This window comes from Lepidochelys kempii, chromosome 3 (genome assembly GCF_965140285.1).
Source record: "Lepidochelys kempii isolate rLepKem1 chromosome 3, rLepKem1.hap1, whole genome shotgun sequence".
Lineage (NCBI taxonomy): Eukaryota > Metazoa > Chordata > Testudines > Cheloniidae > Lepidochelys > Lepidochelys kempii.
The window spans coordinates 142591515-142611196 of record NC_136382.1 but is presented as its reverse complement, the minus strand read 5'-3'; the positions used below and the strand labels follow the sequence as shown (position 1 = coordinate 142611196).

General features: G+C 41.7%; 1 protein-coding gene across 9 annotated transcripts in view; it reads left to right on the top strand.

Annotated features, from left to right (window-relative positions):
* Window positions 1–19682, top strand: part of SMYD3 (SET and MYND domain containing 3) — a 658827-nt gene that overhangs the window by 537792 nt on the left and 101353 nt on the right. For all 9 annotated transcript variants that reach the window (XM_073338294.2, XM_073338292.2, XM_073338291.2 and 6 more), the window contains 3 exons: window positions 4568–4635; window positions 7055–7157; window positions 18359–18469. In XM_073338294.2, coding sequence (XP_073194395.1) covers window positions 4568–4635; window positions 7055–7157; window positions 18359–18469 — 282 coding nt within the window. The remainder of the gene's footprint in view (window positions 1–4567; window positions 4636–7054; window positions 7158–18358; window positions 18470–19682) is intronic.

The window sequence follows — 19682 nt, the reverse complement described above, 5'->3', positions numbered from 1 at the left end:
CCCAGTGGCCGTGGCTCACCGTTCCCGGCCAATGGGAGCTGTGAGAAACAGTGCAGGCTCGTACTCTGTAAGAACTCGAAACAAAAACACTTCATTTTTCCTTTCTGGAGTGTGACGTATATCATAATCCTCAACTCTAGGACACAATTCAAAAAAATCCTCCTCCTCTTTTTTTGTTGATCTAAATTTTTTGTCATTTCTTTTTAAAATTGTTCTGTACTAGGCTTTTGAATTCCTGTTCACTCAAGTTTCAGAGTAGCAGCCGTGTTAGTCTGTATTCGCAAAAAGAAAAGGAGTACTAGTGGCACCTTAGAGACTAACCAATTTATTTGAGCATAAGCTTTCGTGAGCTACAGCTCACTTCATCGCAGAGCATAGAAGGTGTAGCCTAGAGGCTGAGGAGAGGGGCATGAAGGTAGCGTTAAGCTACCTTTTCCCTTCCCAAATTCTGGGCTGCTCTATGGGCCAGTGTGGCCCCTGGTATAGGTTAAAACAGCACTGAAAGGATTCTGCAGCCGAGAATTGCCTGTACCCGATGAAGTGAGCTGTAGCTCACGAAAGCTTATGCTCAAATAAATTGGTTAGTCTCTAAGGTGCCACTAGTACTCCTTTTGTTCACTCAAGGAAATTTCTGTCTATATCCTTTCATTTCTTACAGCACCTTTAGCTCTGCTGCCAACTCTGGTGTGCTTTTCTCTTTTAAGCTCCTCCCTCCAAATCAGATCTCTCTCACTGATGTGGCAGAGTGGGGCCACCTGCTCATTAATCCTGTGTTGGCCAGGGTGTTTAAAATAGTGTTTAAAATCATCAAATTTTGGTGTAGACCTGTTTATAAGCTGACCCCCGCTCTTCGATGCCTCACTTTTTTACCAAAAATATTTGGCTTATGAATGAATATATACAGTATATTTCCTCTCAGTGAACAGTATAGCTAAACTTCCTTCTTGTAACTACTTCTTATAACTAACTGCCCTGAAAAAAGTGTGTTTCAATTGTCTTGGAGTTACCAAGTTTCTTATCAGGACTTAAATTTCCCAATGTTCACAATGGTTGAGTCTAGGAGCATATCTTCTTTTCACCTCGGTAAAACACATTTTGTAATGAAAATCCACAACTTGTGCATGTTTACAAAAAGAGGGGAAAATAAAATTTGTTATTTTTCCTGTAAACATTTTTCACCCGAGACTACAAAAATAACTAGACTTATTGGGAAACAGTAAAAGTTCTCGACAAAATCTGCACTGTTCAGGAGTCAACATAGTTAATGTAAATACTTCATGGTAATAATGAGTGAGATACCATAGCAGATTTTCTGAAGAGAGGGGATGAATTTAGATCTACTATGAATGACTTATTTTATTGCATAATCCAGTACAGAGAAGAAACTTGGCAATCTATTCTTTCACTGTATACCGAAGTCAAGACAATATTTTTGTAAGATATATAATTGCTACTTAACAAGCACTAATCTTAATTCAGAAGTGTTGTATGGTATTCTATGTCTAATATCAGTAGGAGAGAAGTAATTAAGATGTATGGTTTTTGTAAGTGATCAGGAATGTTTGAATGGGTTACATAAATAACAGACTAATCAAACCATTAAAATGCATACCTTACTGCATATTTGTTCATTTAAATCAGATTTTATTAGAAAATTCTGAAGGAGAATTTTATTTTTCTCTTTATGGTTAACACACTGGCAAATATTAATTTGTGAGTTCCATAGGTAAAATATAATATGTTATGTTTCAGTGTATTTCTTTAAACTAGGTATGATTACAGGGCGATTATATTGTATGAAAAAACTCAGTGATTTTTCAAAACTCACACCTGCCAAATCTCCTCACTAACTCTTTTCACCACTCTGCAGAGAATTCATGATGCCAATGGAAAATCAAACTTAAAAATAAAAGATTCAGACATTTTTCTTGTTTATGTTAGGGTATGTCTACACAGCAAAAAAAAAAAAAAAAACCCGGCTTGGGCTGCAGGGGTGTTTAGAATTCTGGGCTGGGGCTGCAGCCCAAGTTCTGGGACCCTCCCACCCCCTCATGGTCCTAAAGCCTGGGAATCAGTCTAAGCCCGGCAGTCTACACATCAATGAGAGAGCCCCGCAGCCTGAGCCCTGCGAGCCCGAATCTGCTGGCAGGGGCTAGCTTTGGGTTTTTCTTTGGTGTGTAGACATACCCTTATAGTCTGTTATAACTAGTCGTGTTCCGTTAAACAGAAATGTTTGAAAAGAAAAGGGACCAAATTCACGGTCCATTTTGGTCAACTTCACGGTCATTTCCTCTTGTTTTTTCCTACCCCCCCCCCAGATGTTCTGGTTTAACTTGGATTTAAACTTGGAGAGTGGTCAGTTTTGAAGGGGTTTTACCAGCAGGAGAGTGAGTTTGTGTGTGTATGGGGGTGGGGGGGATGTGAGAAAACCTGGATTTGTGCTGGAAATGGCCCACCTTAATTATGCACATTGTAGGGAGAATGGTCACTTTGGATGAGCTATTACCAGCAGGATAGTGAGTTTGTGTGTGTGGTTTTTGGGAGGGGGGTGAGGGGGTGAGAGAACCTGGATTTGTGCAGGAAATGGCCCAACTTTATTATCATGCCCATTGTGTAAAGAGTTGTCACTTTGGATGGGCTATCACCAGCAGGAGAGTGAATCTGTGTGGGGGGGGTGGAGGGTGAGAAAACCTGGATTTGTGCTGGAAATGGCCCACCTGGTGATCACTTTAGATAAGCTATTACCAGCTGGACAGTGGGGTGGGAGGAGGTATTTTTTCATATTCTCTGTGTATATATAAAGTCTGCTACAGTTTCCACGGCATGCATCCGATGAAGTGAGCTGTAGCTCACGAAAGCTCATGCTCAAATAAATTGGTTAGTCTCTAAGGTGCCACAAGTACTCCTTTTCTTTTTGCGAATACAGACTAACACGGCTGTTACTCTGAAACCGTTCACGGTCATAGGATTTTTAAAGTTATAAATTTCATGATTTCAGCTATCTAAATCTAAAATTTCCCAGTGTTGTAATTGATGGGGTCCTGACCCCAAAAGGAGTTGTGGGGAGGGGGGGGGTCGCAAGGTAATTGGGTGGGGTGGGGTTGCGGTACTGCTACTCTTACTTCTGTGCTGCTGCTGGGGAGCGGCAGCTGCTGGCCAGGATCCCAGCTCTGAAGGCAGAACCGCCTCCAGCAGCAGCACGGAAGTAAAGGTGGCGGGGTATGGTATTATTAGGGTACCCCTGACTTCTGCACTGCTGCTGGTGGGGCGCTGCCTTCAGAGCGAAGCGCCCGACCAACAGCTGCCTCTCTGTGGCTGACTAGCTCTGAAGGCAGTGCAGAACTAAGGGTGGCAATACCGTGACCGCCCTAACATAACCTTGAACTCCCTTTTGGGTCAGGACCCCCAGTTTGAGAAACGCTGGTCCCCCCTGTGAGATATGTATAATATAGGGTAAAAGCACGCAACAGACCAGATTTCATGGGAGGAGACCAGATTTCACGGTCCATGACACGTTTTTCAGCTGTGAATTTGGTAGGGCCCTATTTATTAGTATGTAACTGATGACATGACATGCCCCACATGTAATCAAAAATTACAAAGTATTGCTCCTCCTTTATTCCAAATAAAGTCAGATGGACTCTAACACAGAATTCAGATCCTGGTTTGGAATACTTCAAAATGCAGCACGTTTTTGCATTCTAGTTTTTGGGTCAATAGATTGTAATAACAGTGGCCATTTGCAAAATTTGGATCCCGGTTTGGATTTTGACCACCACCAAAGTTCAGATCCAGGGTTTTAGCTTGGGCCCTTCTCTAGTTGCAAGCAATTATTTCTTTTCTCATCTCAGTTCCAAATCCATTTCAGCCCTGAAAACTGTATAAGAGAAAAACACACTCTACAGTTGGGTATGCAATATAAAATGGAAGAAGATATTGCTCTTTTCCTGTGAGAATAATTAATATAAGATGTCTTGTAGCTTGTAACCATTTGAGTTATCCCTCCTTTCCCCACTTATTATGAAAATAAATGCCATGCAAGAGATCACCCTTCAGGTAGTCACTCTCTGTGTTTACACAGGCACAAGCCGTATTTCCCCAGTCAGTGTAGCTATTTACCTCAAAGCTCTGGTTCATTCTTGGGGCTCCACTGTTTTTCATAAACTGTACTGTGGCAGTTTGGCGCAAATCTGATCTGAAACAGCTACTCTGTATAGCCACAACAGCCACTGTTCCCCACTATATTGTCTATATGCTGTGCTTTGCAGGCTTCATGTATTTCCTGCCCCCCCCAGCCCCCCGGACAGGAAAATAGGGCCTCTGCATGTGTTTAACCTCACATTTTTGCAGGATACTAATATTTCTGGTCTTAATTGACTATAGTTTTACAGGGGAGTGTGTCCCAGATGTGATTGCTCTAAAATGAAAGAGTATCAGTGTTGGGCTTGAATATCTGCAATCTAATTACCAAAATGCCCTTACATTTTATTTTGAAAGTTTCTTTCACTTAGTTATGACATTTCTAAATGACACTGGTAATCCTGGATTTTTTCCCTTGTTTTTACAGGTGACCTGTAACTGTTTCACCATCAGTAATGGAGAAATGCAGGATGTTGGTGTTGGCCTGTATCCCAGGTACTGTGGACACTGTTTCATTCACAGGCAAAAACTCTGTGTGTGGCTTTTTATTTTTTATTTTATTGTTTTTTATTTCTAGCTAGTTAGAGGGGTCACTGAAGTAGCAGGTACCATAGCTAAATAAGAAATTAGGAAATGCAAATAAATTACAAGAACATGAAAAACATTATTGAGTTTAAAAATATTTTTAAACTCCTAATTGCAGAGTTTTAACATAATTTAGATAGGACAGCTTTTTATACCTGAATTCTTGTTCTCATGGAGACCCTAATCTCTTCCTGGCAGTGGTAAGGATAAATACTGCCACTAAAACATGAGACTCGGGCTTCTTAAGAAAGTACCAAGAAGCTTGGTTAAATAGTTCCTTGAAAGAATAGGGTTTTTGCAGCCCACCACTTTCCTTTTTGTCACATTGAAAGAGAATATAGGATTTTAGATATGAAAATTAAGAATAATCAAGAAAATATTATAATGACACTTTGGTATGCCCACACCTTGATACTGCATGCGGTTCTGATCGCTCATCTCAGAAAAGATACGTTAGAAATGGATAAGGTACAAATCTCAGATGCTGGTGTTCTGTCCTCCTGTTGCCAGCTATCTCCTTCGTGCACAGGGGCTGATGGTCAGATGAAATCTCCCTTGCCCAGGGCATAGATAGGTTTCTTTGACCTCCTCAAGATTCATAGGGGCTTCTGTATGGTTCAGTGCAGGACTGGGTCCAGAAATGGTTCAGTGCAGCCCTTGGCAAAGCCTTCCACTTGGTTTACCAGAACAGCTTCCATTTTGGGTGACAGAAAGGTCACTCTCATCAACACTGAATCAGCTGAGTATGATAAAGGAAGAAAGGAGCCCTGCAGGTGGCCAATCTCTCCTTGCTCCTTTTCACGTACAGCTTTGGAGGGGCTGTCTCTAAAGGGTTCCACGTCACACAGCTGCTCCTCCCTCCTGGTGTCTCCTCCTTTGTTAGCGGGATTGGAGATCTGCTGAATGTATTTTATGCGCTCCCTCTCATTCTCATGTCCTCCAGAATATTAAGACAATGGGAAAAGAGGTGTTTTTAATAACTAGTGACTGTGCAGGATCTGGCACTCAGTGCGTCAGCTTTTTTCCAGGAGAGATCACATCCCATTTCCTCTGGTCCCATACCTTCTCTCAGTATCCAGGCCTCCGTGGTCCCTGGGTAATGTCTGCCTGAAGGCTATTAGTCAAAGGTGGACACTGGCAGAGTGGTGGTTTGTGGCTAAGTGGTAGATATCCCCCGTTAGCAATCAAAAAGCAAGTTATCCGAGAGATACTCAGTATAAGAACCATCCTAGTAGAATTTTCTACCGGGATTGAACTACAGCCTTTGTGGATCTAAAATCATGAGCATATATTGCTTGAGCTAACAGGCCGGACCCATTACCTCAAAGGCAGTAGCACAAACCTCTGTACACAGTCTAACTGCTAGAAGGGGGCAGAGAGCCACATTTTGTTACACAAAGGTGCTGGGTTAAATTTACTTGTTAGTACGGGGACAACGGATGTGAGCCAAAATCCGATTCCACCCTGACGATACTGGAATTCTTTTATGAAGGGTTCATCACCATGACAGGGCAAGCTTCTGTCCTGGGTGCTATGCAATTGAGGGCTGCCTGGTAGGGTCACACTCAGTGCTAAGACATCGTCACATGGAAATACGAAACATATAGAGAGACAAATTACTGTAAACCATCTCCTCTGATAGAGGGGACTAAGGAGAGAAGATTTCAGTGAGGCTCCCCTCAGAGTTTCCTCCCAAATTGTTCTATGGAAGGGCATATGTGTTTGTGCATGTGTGTACTACTCCCCATTCCCACATACCATGGAGCAGGCTGCAGTGCCGCCCCACAAATCCTATGGATCCTCTGGAGGCCAGAGTATCCGAAGGGAGATGTTGGATCCCTGATGCCTTCAGTACCACCTACAGAAATATACAGTTCTAGGATGTATTTCATTTCTACCCTGAATTCTGGTGGGGGGACCAATGGGAATGAAGCACATTCCCTTGTCTCCAGCCTATATACTCTGCCCTGGCCCACCCCTCTCCCTCACACAGAGCCCTCACAGGGAGGCAGCAGCCCCCTTCTCCCCCCCCCCCCGCCCTTTCCATGCAGAACAGTGAGAAGGAGGAATGAGCAAATGTGCAGGTCAAGGAGAATGATCAAGGCGGGGCTCCTGTTATTAATGAATATAAATCTTCTAAACCTTCATTTTCTTCACCTAACCGACCACACTTGATTACCAGGGATTTTCCTTGTTTGATAAACTGATTGCCTGGTGCATTAGATGTAACTCAGTGAGCTCATGTTAAATAATTCAGGAGGTACTGGCAGTGGAGGATCCTTCTTTCTAATGTTCTCTGTTTTTCTCTCTCTCCCCCCTCCCACCCCAGCATGTCTCTCCTGAACCACAGCTGTGACCCAAACTGTGTGATCGTTTTTGAGGGACGCCAGCTTCTACTTCGGTCAGTCCGGGAGATCCAGATTGGTGAAGAGGTAATTAACTTGTCCTCCCTTCCATCACTGACACCTGCAGCAGTGACATCTCCCTAAATAAATGCCAGACTGCAGGGTCACCAGTTTAATATTTTGTTGATATATTGATGCTAGTTTCTATCACATAGCTATCAAAGAGAAGATGATAAATAGAATCATCTCTTCACACTGGCTGGGCCCCATAATCATTACATCTCATAAATCACAGGCAGCCTTGATAAATTCTTGTTCCTCCATTCCTCCTTTAGGCACTTAATTTTGTTTGTATTTGAACGCCTTTACCCTGATGGAAATGCATGATATTTCTGGGACGATTGCAACGCTCACTAAGTCATCACAACAATAAGAGTTTGTCAGGCTGCCACCACACTGTAGCAGTAAACCTTTCGTTGGCAGTGAAAGTAGCAAGACAGGATTTGTTTGCTTGTCAGTTTCATTAAAAATGACTTGGAGAAATCCCGTTCAAAGTGATTTATGTGTTCTGATGTGAGGAATTCTCAACTTGTTTTTTAGTTGCCATTTGTACTACTTTTAAAATCAGTTGTGATGGCTGAAATATTTCCAGGTAAACAAATATCACACCGACTTGGTGTTGAATTTGCTGAGTAGGGCCATTATCTTGCAAAGACTGATACATGTGCATAACTTTAAGTACACGAGTAGCCCCTCTAAGATCACAATACTTACCAGTGTAAGTCTTTGTAGAACTAGGGCCTATCTTCAATCCAATGCATTTATGTGTCTCAGTCTTTGGGGATCTGAAGGGCATATAGATTCGACATTTACAACTTTGCAATATCTGATGTTCTATCGTCTTAATGCTATTTTTTTGTTTTTTTAAAATCATCTACCTCTAAACAACGATGCAATGGAGATAAGTAAAGGGTGAAAATCCTTCATAGCCATAATAATAAGATTCTTTAGGAAAATCAAGGAAAACATCTTTGCAGTACATACTTTTTTTGCCAGGAACACTCTCTCAGGATTCAGTGTGTTTTTCTGCAGTTATCAACTGCAAACTTCACTCTGCCTAAAATTCTTATTCAGGCCAGAAATGTATATACTTATTTTTCTTCCTTTTTTTTTTTTTTTAACTACATGCCCTTCTTACCAATTTACTGAAGTGAGTTATTTATTACAAAAAAGAGTGGAATAAACTTTAACGAGGTCTCCACAGTATCCAAGAACAGATCCTAAACTCTGAAGCTACTTCATTTTTCTCCATGCTTGGATTTTTTTCCAGTTGAATTTCACCAAACATGAACGTCACTCAGTATAGCACAATGATGGGCCTAATACGAGAACATGAATAGAATTCTGATTTCCTGATTTGTAAGACCAGTGCACTAACGCTACTATGACTTTGACCTAAGAAGCTGTGACACACCAAGTCTAAATTTGGAAGTGAATGCATCACTTATGGAAGCCTCTGGCTGAAAATCAGTGGTGAGATAAGTATGGTGTTTATTAGTCACTGGTTGTAAGCTGCTCAGAAAACAGATGTAATTTGCAGTGACTTTGGCAGCCGCAGGACCTTAAAAATGAATGCAACTTTCACATGTGGGAGCAAATATTCAAAAACTCTCAGCTCCCATTTAGGCATTGAAATAAAGGCTAGATTTTCAAAATAGATCAGCTCAATATGTTGAGCTATTTTCAGTTTCTTGATCCAGAGGCAATCCTGGCAATTAGAGGCTGATCCAGTGGATATAGTGTACTTGGACTTTCAGAAAACCTTTGACAAGGTCCCTCACTGAAGTCTCTGAAGCAAACTAAGCAGTCATGGAATAAGAGGGAAAGTCCTCTCATGGATCAGGAACTGGTTAAAAGATAGGAAAAAGGTTTTTTCAGAATGGAGAGAGGTAAATAGTAGTGTTCCCCAGGGGTCTTTACTAGGACCAGTGCTGTTCAACATATTCATAAATGATCTGGAAAAATGGGTAAACAGTGAGGTGTCAAAGTTTCAGATGATATAAAATTGCTCAAGATAGTTAAGTTCAAAGCAGAGTGCGAAAAGTTACAATGAAATCTCACAAAACTGGGTGACTGGGCAACAAAATGGCAGATGAAATTCCATGTTGATAATTGCAAAGTAATGCATATTGGAAAATATAATCCCAAATATCATAATGCCAGTATATAAATCCATGGTATACCCACAGCTTGATTACTGCCTGCAGTTCTGGTCACCCCGTCTCAAAAAAGATACTTTAGAAATGGAAAAGGTACAGAGAAGAGTAACACAAATGATTAGGGTATGGAACAGCTGCCAGATGAGGAGAGAATAAAAACCTTGGGACTGTTCAGCATGGCAAAGAGACGACTAAGGGGGGATCTGATAGAGGTCTATGAAATCATGAGTGGTGTGGAGAAAGTCAATAAGGAAGCGTTATCGAACCTGTCACATAACACTAGAACTATGGGTCACCCAATGAAATTAATTGTCATGAGGTCTGAAACAAAAGGAAGCATTTCTTCATACAACGCACAGTCAACCTGTGAAACTTGTTGCCAGGGATGTTGTAAAGGCCAAAACTATAACTTGGTTCAAAAAATAATTGGATAAATTTATGCAGGATAGGTCCATCAATGACTATTAGCCAAGATGATCAGATATGCAACCCCACCCCGAAGCCTCTTACTGCCAGATGCTGGGACTGGACAACAGGGGATGGATCACTTGATAAATGTCCTGTTTTGCTCATTCCCTTTGACGCATCTGACATTGGCCACTATTGGAAGACAGGATACTGGGCTAGATGGGCCATCGGTCTGACCCAGGATGGCGTTCTTATGTTCTGTGCTTGTTTTGATGCCTAAATAGGAGCTGAGTTCTTTTAAAAATCTGGCCTGAAGAGGGCAGATGTTGTGGGATAGAGAAAAAGCAACTAACATTGAGGGTTTGTGGTAATACAGGTAACCCTTCATTTAACCCAAAAATAGTGGATTGAGTTACATGCCAGTTAATTATGCATTCATGTATGTTAGTGGAAAAAATGGATATAAATGATAAAGTGATATTTGGTATGAATATATCAAATGCATATCATTTACACTTGGAGCGGGAAAAAGGAAAAGAAAAATAATCTATTAGAAGGGGGTAAGGAAAGGTAGGGGGTTCTGCATTATTTTGTGTCCTCATGTCAGTTGGTTTTCCTATTATATCTCTGCCTCTTTCGACCTTCTCTCTGGTATAAGTGAGATCAGAATCTGATCCGATGGGGCAGTACAACATGCAAGTCAGGGCAGAATCTGGCCCTGTATCAGTATAAAAACAGTGCTTCCAAAATGGATTTAAGGTTAAGTATAAGGTGTTGTTTCAAGTCATGTAGCAACAAGAAAGTTCAAAGAATTTTAAGGATTAGAAAGCCATTTATAGGCAGAATGTGGCACCTTAGGTAATGGCAAATAAAAGTCTGAGTAATCAATTACACTTATTGGGGAAAAAGAATCACAGTAGTGACTCAAAGCCAGGCTATAAAAAGAGCACTCTTGTGTAGTTATCCATACAGGAACAAACTCGATGGGAATTCCAGACCCTTGCCAGGGCAATACGAAGCACTAGAATTTTATATTTTCATTAGACCAGTGAGAAATAAAAATAATGTTGCACTTCTATAGCACCTTCCAACTGAGGATCTCAAAGCAATTTACAGTCATCAGTGATTTATGATCCCCATTTTACCAGTGAGGAAATGGAGACATAGGGTATGTCAACACACCTGCTGGGAGTGAGTCTTGCAGCCCGGGTTGACAGACTTGTGCTAGTGGGACTCACGCTAGGATGCTAAAAATAGGAATGTGGACCTTCCAGCTCAGTCTGAAGATAGAACTCTGCAGCCTATTGATAGGGGTGGGCTTCAGAGCCCAAGTGGCAGCTCAAGCCCAAATGTCAAAACAATGTGTACACAGCTATTTTCAGTATGCTAGCCCGAGCCCTGCTCGTGTAAGTCAGTCAGGCCAGGCTGCAAGACTCACTCTTTGCAGCTGTGTAAATGTATCCAGAGAGGTTAAGTCACTGGTCACTGGTTTTAGACACTGCTGTTGTGCTCATCTCAGTATCATATAAAGTGGAAGGCCCAGTGTAGCTCTAGTGGAGCAGCTATAACTGAGATCAGAATCAGGCCTAGATTAGGTTCTAAAGCGCTTATCATTTGAATTGGATGATATTGATCAGGTCAGTGATAAACATATATGGTCCATCTAAAAATGGTGCAGCTTTCTTTTTCCCTGCCAGTTTTGAGCAAACTGGAGCGGTTTGATGGTTTTATTCTCTCATCCACTGGGAATTTGTTGGTTTGCATGTTTTTGATGTGAAACCATGTGACACTAGTTTTGATTTCATTTTGCGTTGAACTTTGGGGTTCTTTCAAACCTCAAAACCAAGGTGAATCTCAGGAGCTGTGAAACTGGGCAGGTTAAAACAGAAAAAAATGTTTGCACAAATCCCCGTAGAGAGAAACTGCTGAGTCTGAGGTGACTCTGAATTTGATGAAAATGTAATCACTCTTAACATCACATACAAAATATCCTGGTAATAAATGCATCTTGTTTATGAAGAATTTAATATAGATTACCCCAAGAATTCAAAAATCACAAATCAGGCCACCAGCAACTCAAGAGATTAGTTTAAAATCATCAGACTTAAAAATAATAATAAATATGGGGATCTTTTTCTTTGCCTTCTGGGGTATGTGCCATTAAGGATTCACATTTACAAGCTTTTCTCCACAACCACATATGCTAAAATCTTACTGTTTTTTAGATTAGAAACTGAGATTCTCATATAATCACCTGTTTCTAAGCCCTGGGGCATTAGGGAAAAATGAAATTTCACAAGGCTAATAATAAAATTGCAAGAGTTAGCAACATGGAGAATTATTTGGTTGTTATGTTTTGTTTAGGAAACCAAACGTTCCATAGTGGGCTCTGATCTCAGTTATGTCAGTTTTACACTTGTGAAGTTCTATGGAATCAGTGCACAAACATCCTCTGCTCTCCCAGGTTCCTGCCAGTGCACACTCCATCAAGTGCTCAGAGGGGCAGCTCCTATTTCTATACTGACATAACTGGTACACCTAGGCCTTGTCTGCACTACACAATTAAGACAATCTGTGTTAAGCTGACATACTGCCGCCACAGTAATTAGTGCGGTATTTCATGTCCACACTACCCTCCTTCTGCTGGTGTTGGCATCCTCACCAGGAGCACTTGCACCAACTTAAGGGGAGCAGTGTGGGGGGCTGAGAGCCTGGGCTCTCAGTTCAGCGTGGAACTTCCAACTGGTGGCACAGCCCAACTCAGCACCAGGCAACTGGGCTCGGAGCTCAGTGTGGTGCTGACGGGTGATGTAAGTAATGCCGTGTCTACACAGACACTGCATTGCCCTAAGTCAGAGGTGGGCAAACTATGGCCCGCGGGACCATCCTGCCTGGCCCCTGAGATCTTGGCCCAGGAGGCTAGCTCCCAGCCCCTCTCCTGCTGTCCCCCATCCCCCACAGCTGTGCCGCCCCGGGGGCAATGCTCTGGGTGGCAGGGCTGTACGCTCATGCAGGGAAGCGCGGCAGCGTGTCTGGCTCTGGCTGGGCAGCACAGCAGCCAGACATGCTGCTCTGAGCAGCATGGTAAGGGGGCCGGGGGGGTTGGATAAGGGGCAGGGAGTCCCTGGGGGCAGTCAGGTAACAGGGAGCAGGGGATGGTTGGATGGGGCGGAGGTTCTGGGGGGCAGTCAGGGGACAGGGAGCGGGGGGAGTTAGATAGGGGGAGGAGTTGGTTAGGGGTGGGGGTTCCGGGAGGGGGTGGTCAGGGGACAAGGAGAGGGGGGGTTGGATGGGTGGGGAGTTCTAAGGGGGGCAGTCGGGGGCGGATAGTGGGCAGGGGCCAGGCTGTTTGGGGAGGCACAGACTTCCTGACCCTCCATACAGTTTCGCACCCTGATATGGCCCTCAAGTCAAAAGGTTTGCCCACCCCTGCCCTAAGTATATCTCCCTAAGCACTACGCCTCTCATGGTGGTTGAGTTATTAAGACGGAGTAGGTTTCAGAGTAACAGCCGTGTTAGTCTGTATTCGCAAAAAGAAAAGGAGGACTTGTGGCACATTAGAGACTAACCAATTTATTTGAGCATGAGCTTTCGTGAGCTACAGCTCACTTACATCAGCAGGAGCAACGCTGTAGTGTAGACCTGGCCCTAGTAACAGAAATCTAGAGCAAAAAGAAAAGGAGGACTTGTGGCACCTTAGAAACTAACAAATTTATTTGAGCATAAGCTTTCATGAGCTACAGCTCACTTCATATAGAGAATACGAATAGAACGATAAATATTTACACACACATTAAAAATCAGTACCAAATATAGAATTTTGCAATTTAAAGCAATTTCTACAACAACATTTATTCCAGAATCCTCACACTTTGGGCTTGTCAACACAGATATTTAGTTGGTGGCAAGCTAGAGTGTGAATCTACCCTATGTTAGCTTGCCGTGCACCAACTGTCCATGTGCACCCTGCTGACGTTAATTAACAGTTCATTAATGCACTTTGTTCTGGTCCCCTTTCAAAGAGGACTAGATCAAAGTGCATTGATAAACAGTTAATGTGTATCAGCAGGGTGTACATGAACAGTTGTGCCATAGCTTCACACCACAGCTTGCTGCAAACTAAATATTTGTGTAGTCAAGTCCTTAGAGTTTTAAGTGGCAGATATGGAATTCCTAGGCTCCTTGGAAACATAGGTTTGAATCCCAGCAGGGTCAGTTCAATGTCAGTGTCCTCACAGAGGCCAACATCTTCAGTGTTGAGCCCCTGATTATCCAGCACCAGCTGAGGTGGGGCAGGCACTGTGTGTGCATGCCTGATGTACGCTTACCAAAAAAACTACTGTAGGCCCGACTCACCAAAGGAGAAAGGAAACGAGGAGGCCAAAAGAAACACTTTAAAGACACCCTCAAGATAAAGATCAAGAGATGGGGCATCAACACTGCACACTGGGAGACAGCAGCCCAGGATAGGGATGACTGGTGAAGACTTGTCAGAGAGGGAACGTCCACTTTTGTGGAAAATCGCCTTGCCCTGGTCGCAGAAAAATGCCAGAAAAGAAAGGAAAGACAACTGTCATGCAGCAATCATGGCCCAACCCTGTCTTCCAACACCACCTGCAATGTCTGTCAACAAACCTGTGGCTAAAGGATCAGAATCCTCAGTCACAAAAGGGCCCATGAAAAATAAAACCCGTGAAAGAGATTCTCCTCCTCCTCAAGGGATCGCTGACAACCTTTCTGATGAGGATGATCAATTGGGTTGCATACAGTATGTGAGGTCCTTTTGGATATGACATTAAAAACCAGTGTCTGGCCTGTGCCCCAAGTTCTACTCTCTTATGTACCCATCCAATGTATTGAAGACATTTACAGAAAAAATCCCTTTGGCGGAAATGGAGCCATGTGGAAGAACCTCCTCCAGTTTTGGAACTTGGAGTTTGTATTTCATTCCCTTGTGAATCTTGGTCCTAGTAGAACTCTTTTACCTTCCCCTTATGGCCTTTCTCCCCTATTGTTTTCCTCATCTCCTTTCCCTGTGTTGGGCTGAGCTGTAAGGGCACACAGCTTCACCTGGGGTGTAACTAGCAGCACAGTGAAACTGACTGAAATCCTGATGTTTGAAATGCTGGAGATGAGCACCTCTGAGAACAGGATCTGGCATATGCAGAGCAGAGCAGCAGAGTGAAAGAAGCAGAGGTGAAGAGAAAACAAACGAGGGCTGGGAGCAACTTCAGATCTCCCTCTGCTGAAGCAGGAGAGAGAGGATCTCCTACTGCTCTCTTGACCCTAATTTGTGCCAGATTTCAGAGCATAATTGAGTCTAATAAGAGGAAGAAGGAAACGATGGAAGTCAGCTGTGGAAATTGCAGTCTGTGTGTCTCTAATGATAACTTAGGATACAGGAGTCTCTCAAATTTGCTTCCAGTCACTCATACCCAATTATAAGACCTTCCTCCTTCTCCTGCTCAGATAATGTCAGTCTTAGCATTGATTTTCCTGGTTTTTGTTACCTTAGGACAGGCCCTAAGCATTATGTAAAGTTTTTTTTCTTTTTAATTTCATTTTTGAAAGAAAGAAAATACAGGCTAAATATGGGGTGTGGGGAAAAGAGATTAGAACATAGAAATCATTTCCTTGGAGATTAAAGTGGCTCCTTCAGGGATAAGCTGGACTATCAAATTCATATATATTCAGGAACATTTTTCAAACACGCAGAGAAACCTGCTCTGAAGATGGCGTCCAATGTGCCCCTGTCTTAAGTAACAACTTTAAAGTAGCTGCAGGGTTTCCATTGTAATTTTGTCTGACCTACTATTAGAGAACAATTCTGGTACACAACCAATTTGGGTGGTTGGTTGCTTGTCTATGCTAAGTATACTTTAGAAATTCTTATAACTGGTCCACAGTATGTACAGATTTTCAACCAGAATATCTGTTGTTTAAAACATGTCTTTATAGTATTAACACCCGTTAACGGGTATTTGTTACAGTGCAGTTTTTAAATGAAATTAAATTATGGGACCTGGGGCCCAGATCCTCAAAGGGATCATTGGGTGCAGTTGGATGCAGTAAAGCTTTGGTCAACTGAATTAATGGTGTAATTAATACTGTACATCCTACACACAAAATACTATTAAAGGAATATTTGATGAGTGTAAATATTTCATAATTATGTACAAGTTAAACGAGCTTTGCATCTAATGAACAGATCCAAAATTAAAACAAGTGTAAGAGACAGACTTTAATAAAGAGCTTCTGTGTATAACTGATTAAATGATTAGTACACACTTAGTCACTGGGAGGGTGGTCATGTTTTTGAACATTACATTTACATTTTCCCGTTCAATCTGGCAACAACAAAATATTCCGCTCACTTAGGGCTCAATGCAGCTCCCACTGAAATGAATGGAAACATGCCCAATGATTTCAATGGGAGCTGGATCAGACCGTTTAACTGCAAAAAAAAAAAAAATCAAGGGGTTGTAAATTTCCACATCGTAGGGATTATTAATCATGTGTTGCCTTTCACTTCTTGGTCATAAGTTCAAATTCAGAGCAGGTTGTTAGTGACTGTTATCATCTGATAGCCGTTTAGTAGCCTAGAAGAAATAGCTTTCAGTTTAGTTCCTCTTATGAAGTTTCCTGCATCATACTTGGTACTCTTATCAGGAGCACAGACAGAAAGGAAACAAGGATTGAACAGGTCTGGAGACTGGAAATGGGCAAAGTGGGGGTTTGTTCACTCTCTGTTAGATCTAGGCTGTGGTTTGTATTCAGGTTTGAGACTCAACCACCTCTAATGCTTAGATTCAGCAGTGTTGAAAGCTTATGACCTTTTCTCTCAATATTTTGGCCCTGAATGGAGGAATCACACATGAATGTTCCCACAAGATTTCTGCTATCTTGGACCATGTTTTAGCCAGATTAGGTCTCTTCTGGTTTTGGATATAACCTAAACCTAAAATCATAGGAAGGGGATCAGATCCAGTGATTCAAATCCAACTCCCACCAAGATTTAGGGGAAGGTGATTCAGATTTGAGCTTCTGGGTCTTTATTTAATGGAGGCTGATACACATTCGCACCTTTTCCCAGTTAGGACTGAGGCTTATGGGTAGCTCAGTGTGGAGAAACATGCTCGTGAAGTATACTTGATCTGATCTGAGCTGAGAGTCATAATCTGCTTTCTGGTTTCCTCTTTGCTCTAAGGGGCTAATACCTGGTGCCAGGTCTACACCTGGTGCATCATATTTCCACCCTGTTAAGATTGCAGTCAGGCACTCAGAATTTTGGAAATGCCAGAGTAAAAGTTGCTTGGGCATCCTCAATTTGATCCCTTTATGTGTATGCCTTATGATACACTCTTTAATTACACAACTACAGACTATCCCCTGCCCCTCTCCTGCCCCCCCAACCTGTGGAAATTTAGGATGCTTGACTTTGCAACCTTAACAATGTTATTTAACATAGTTATTCTATGTTAATATGTGTAATAAATATGAAATTATATTCATAATAACAAATGAACAAAGTAGAGGCATTATGCTTGCTTGTTATTTGTTTGTTTACTCACACTACCCAGTAACTTGCAAAACTCAGTAACTGACAATTGGGTCTCCCAGTCATTAGTGAAAATTGGTAAGGTTTCCCTGTCATTTCTGTTTGAATGCAGTCTCATGATTTAACTAGGAGCCATGCAAAAACGTCTCCCTGTTAGTTGAAGTATCTAGGGTCAAGATGTAGTAATGTGACCTGGTGTCTAGTTCTGCCCTTTTTGGAGTACTTCAGTGGTCATTGGGTATCCTGACATATTACTGTGGCTCTTTGGCAATGTACATTGGTAAATTCTGGCTCCTTCTCAGGCTCAGGTTGGCCACCCCTGATATAAAGCATTATATAAATGCCATGATTATGGCCCTTCAAAATTTCTTCTGGCTGATGTGGAATTTTTTTGTTTGTTTGTTTTCTGTTGTTTTTTTAACAAGGAATTCGCTGTTATTCACTGGAATTTACCTGAATGGCATTAGGGTTTTTAAAGGGCTAGAAATGCAGGTATTATTATTTAGTTTCAATTGGGGTTGTTGTGTATCTTCTTGCAAGTACTTGGGAATATTTTTAGCAAGTCTAGATAGGAGGGTCTTATGTTTTTTCAGTCACAACAAAACAGCACTTAAATATTCCAATGATTGGTATTATAGACATACTTAAAATAGTGAGATAGGATTGAAATAAAACTAACCTGGTTGACATATATAGAATAGAATGTATATTCTCAAATAAAAGTGGTATCCTTAAGTCAAAATATTTTTAGACACTTGGATGGTGCTGGAGTCCAGGATTACAGTCAGAGTTAGTCAGAAAATGGAATTTCCATCCCATAGGAAATTTGGATACTTCAACATTTGCTTTCATCTCAAAATCAGGACAAAAAGTTGAAGAATTAAAAGTTTTCTCAAAATTAAAAGTTCGAAAAATGCTTTGAAATGGCAGTGTTAACATGCAAAAAGTATTTAGATTTTCTCAGTGGGATGTATCCATTTATATGAAATCAGATTTTGTGACTGGGACGTATTTTGGTAATGTTTTTTTTCAACCAGCTCTACTTATATACTGAATTGATGTTTAAGTATAAGAGTTCTGTTTTTTCTGTTTGTTTCACATAGCTCACTATCAGCTATATTGAATCACTGATGCCCAGCAGTGAGCGTCAAAAACATCTGAAACGCCAGTATTGCTTTGAATGCAACTGTCTTCTGTGCCAGACACAAGAAAAGGTAAGTTGAGTAAAATCTCTGGCCACTGAAATATAATTTCCCAAGGCCTGTGACCAATTGCCTTCTCGATTTGTAGGAACTTATCTTTTGTTACTTGTACTGCCAGAATCCAGAACCAAATGGCCTTTGCCCTCAGTGCTGTTGATGCTCCTGTGAAAGACAAGTGTAAATGAAAGAAAAGCAGGCCAAATAATCTACCTGATGAGCAGCCTTACTTGCTAAAATGTGTAATGCCTATTGAACCAGAATTTGTTTTCAGTCCTAAATATTGTAGGTCAGACCAGTTTGAGTTTCAGGGACTTCTGAACTTGAGGGTTAATGTGACTTTGAGCCATTATTTCAAAAGGAAAATCATTGCTCTTAACTGAAAACAGTTGTATGATTTTAGGAAAAACTATGTCCATCCACACTAGCTCTAAAACTAAACCAATTTTGAAAAATATATACAACAGTAAAATCTTGAGATATACTGATCACCTGCTGCACCCACTGGAGGCAGAATTTGCTCCAGTGTTGTGAAACTCTATTCCCAGCTCACTCCGCTCCTCTGCACTCTGCATGAAAGTTCCATTAAGAAGATAGGAAGTTGTTTGTGGAGCATTGGGTCACTAAGCTGTAACAGCATTAGAACTGTGTTCAAGACTGCTCCCTAGCAGGGCACAAACAGGCCCCTGTAGTTTGGTTCAAGCATGGTTTAATAGCTGTACAGTGTGAACACAAACTGGGTTAGCTACTTTTCAAAACACGTTGTGAGATCCTGTGGAATACACAGAATTAGTCTGTCTCTGTAGCAGTGTGTATTTGTTCCTCAAACTAAATGTAGAATTTTTTTTTAAAATTGATAATGTCAGCTCTGGGTCCCTCGCTTAATGTAGCTGTGCCTTGCCAACAGACCACAGAGGTGCATGACATAAAGTGATGCAAACATGCTTCTAAGGAACGAGATGATATAATGTGTGATCCAAGATGTAATTTCTACTCCAAAGAACAGAGAGAGAAATTCAGAATTTCCATTTCAGTTATGTACTGCCTCTGGATACTCGGTGTGAGGGAGGGTAGGGGTGCTGGTGAGTACAATGCCCCTAAAAGCATGCCAAGTCCTTGAAAAGTCTAACAAATCCTATGGAACTGCAGCCAGCATTTCAAAGAAAAGGGATCATAGCAGAATTATTTGCACACTAAGGGCCGTAAACTGCTTTCTGTTCATGCGGAG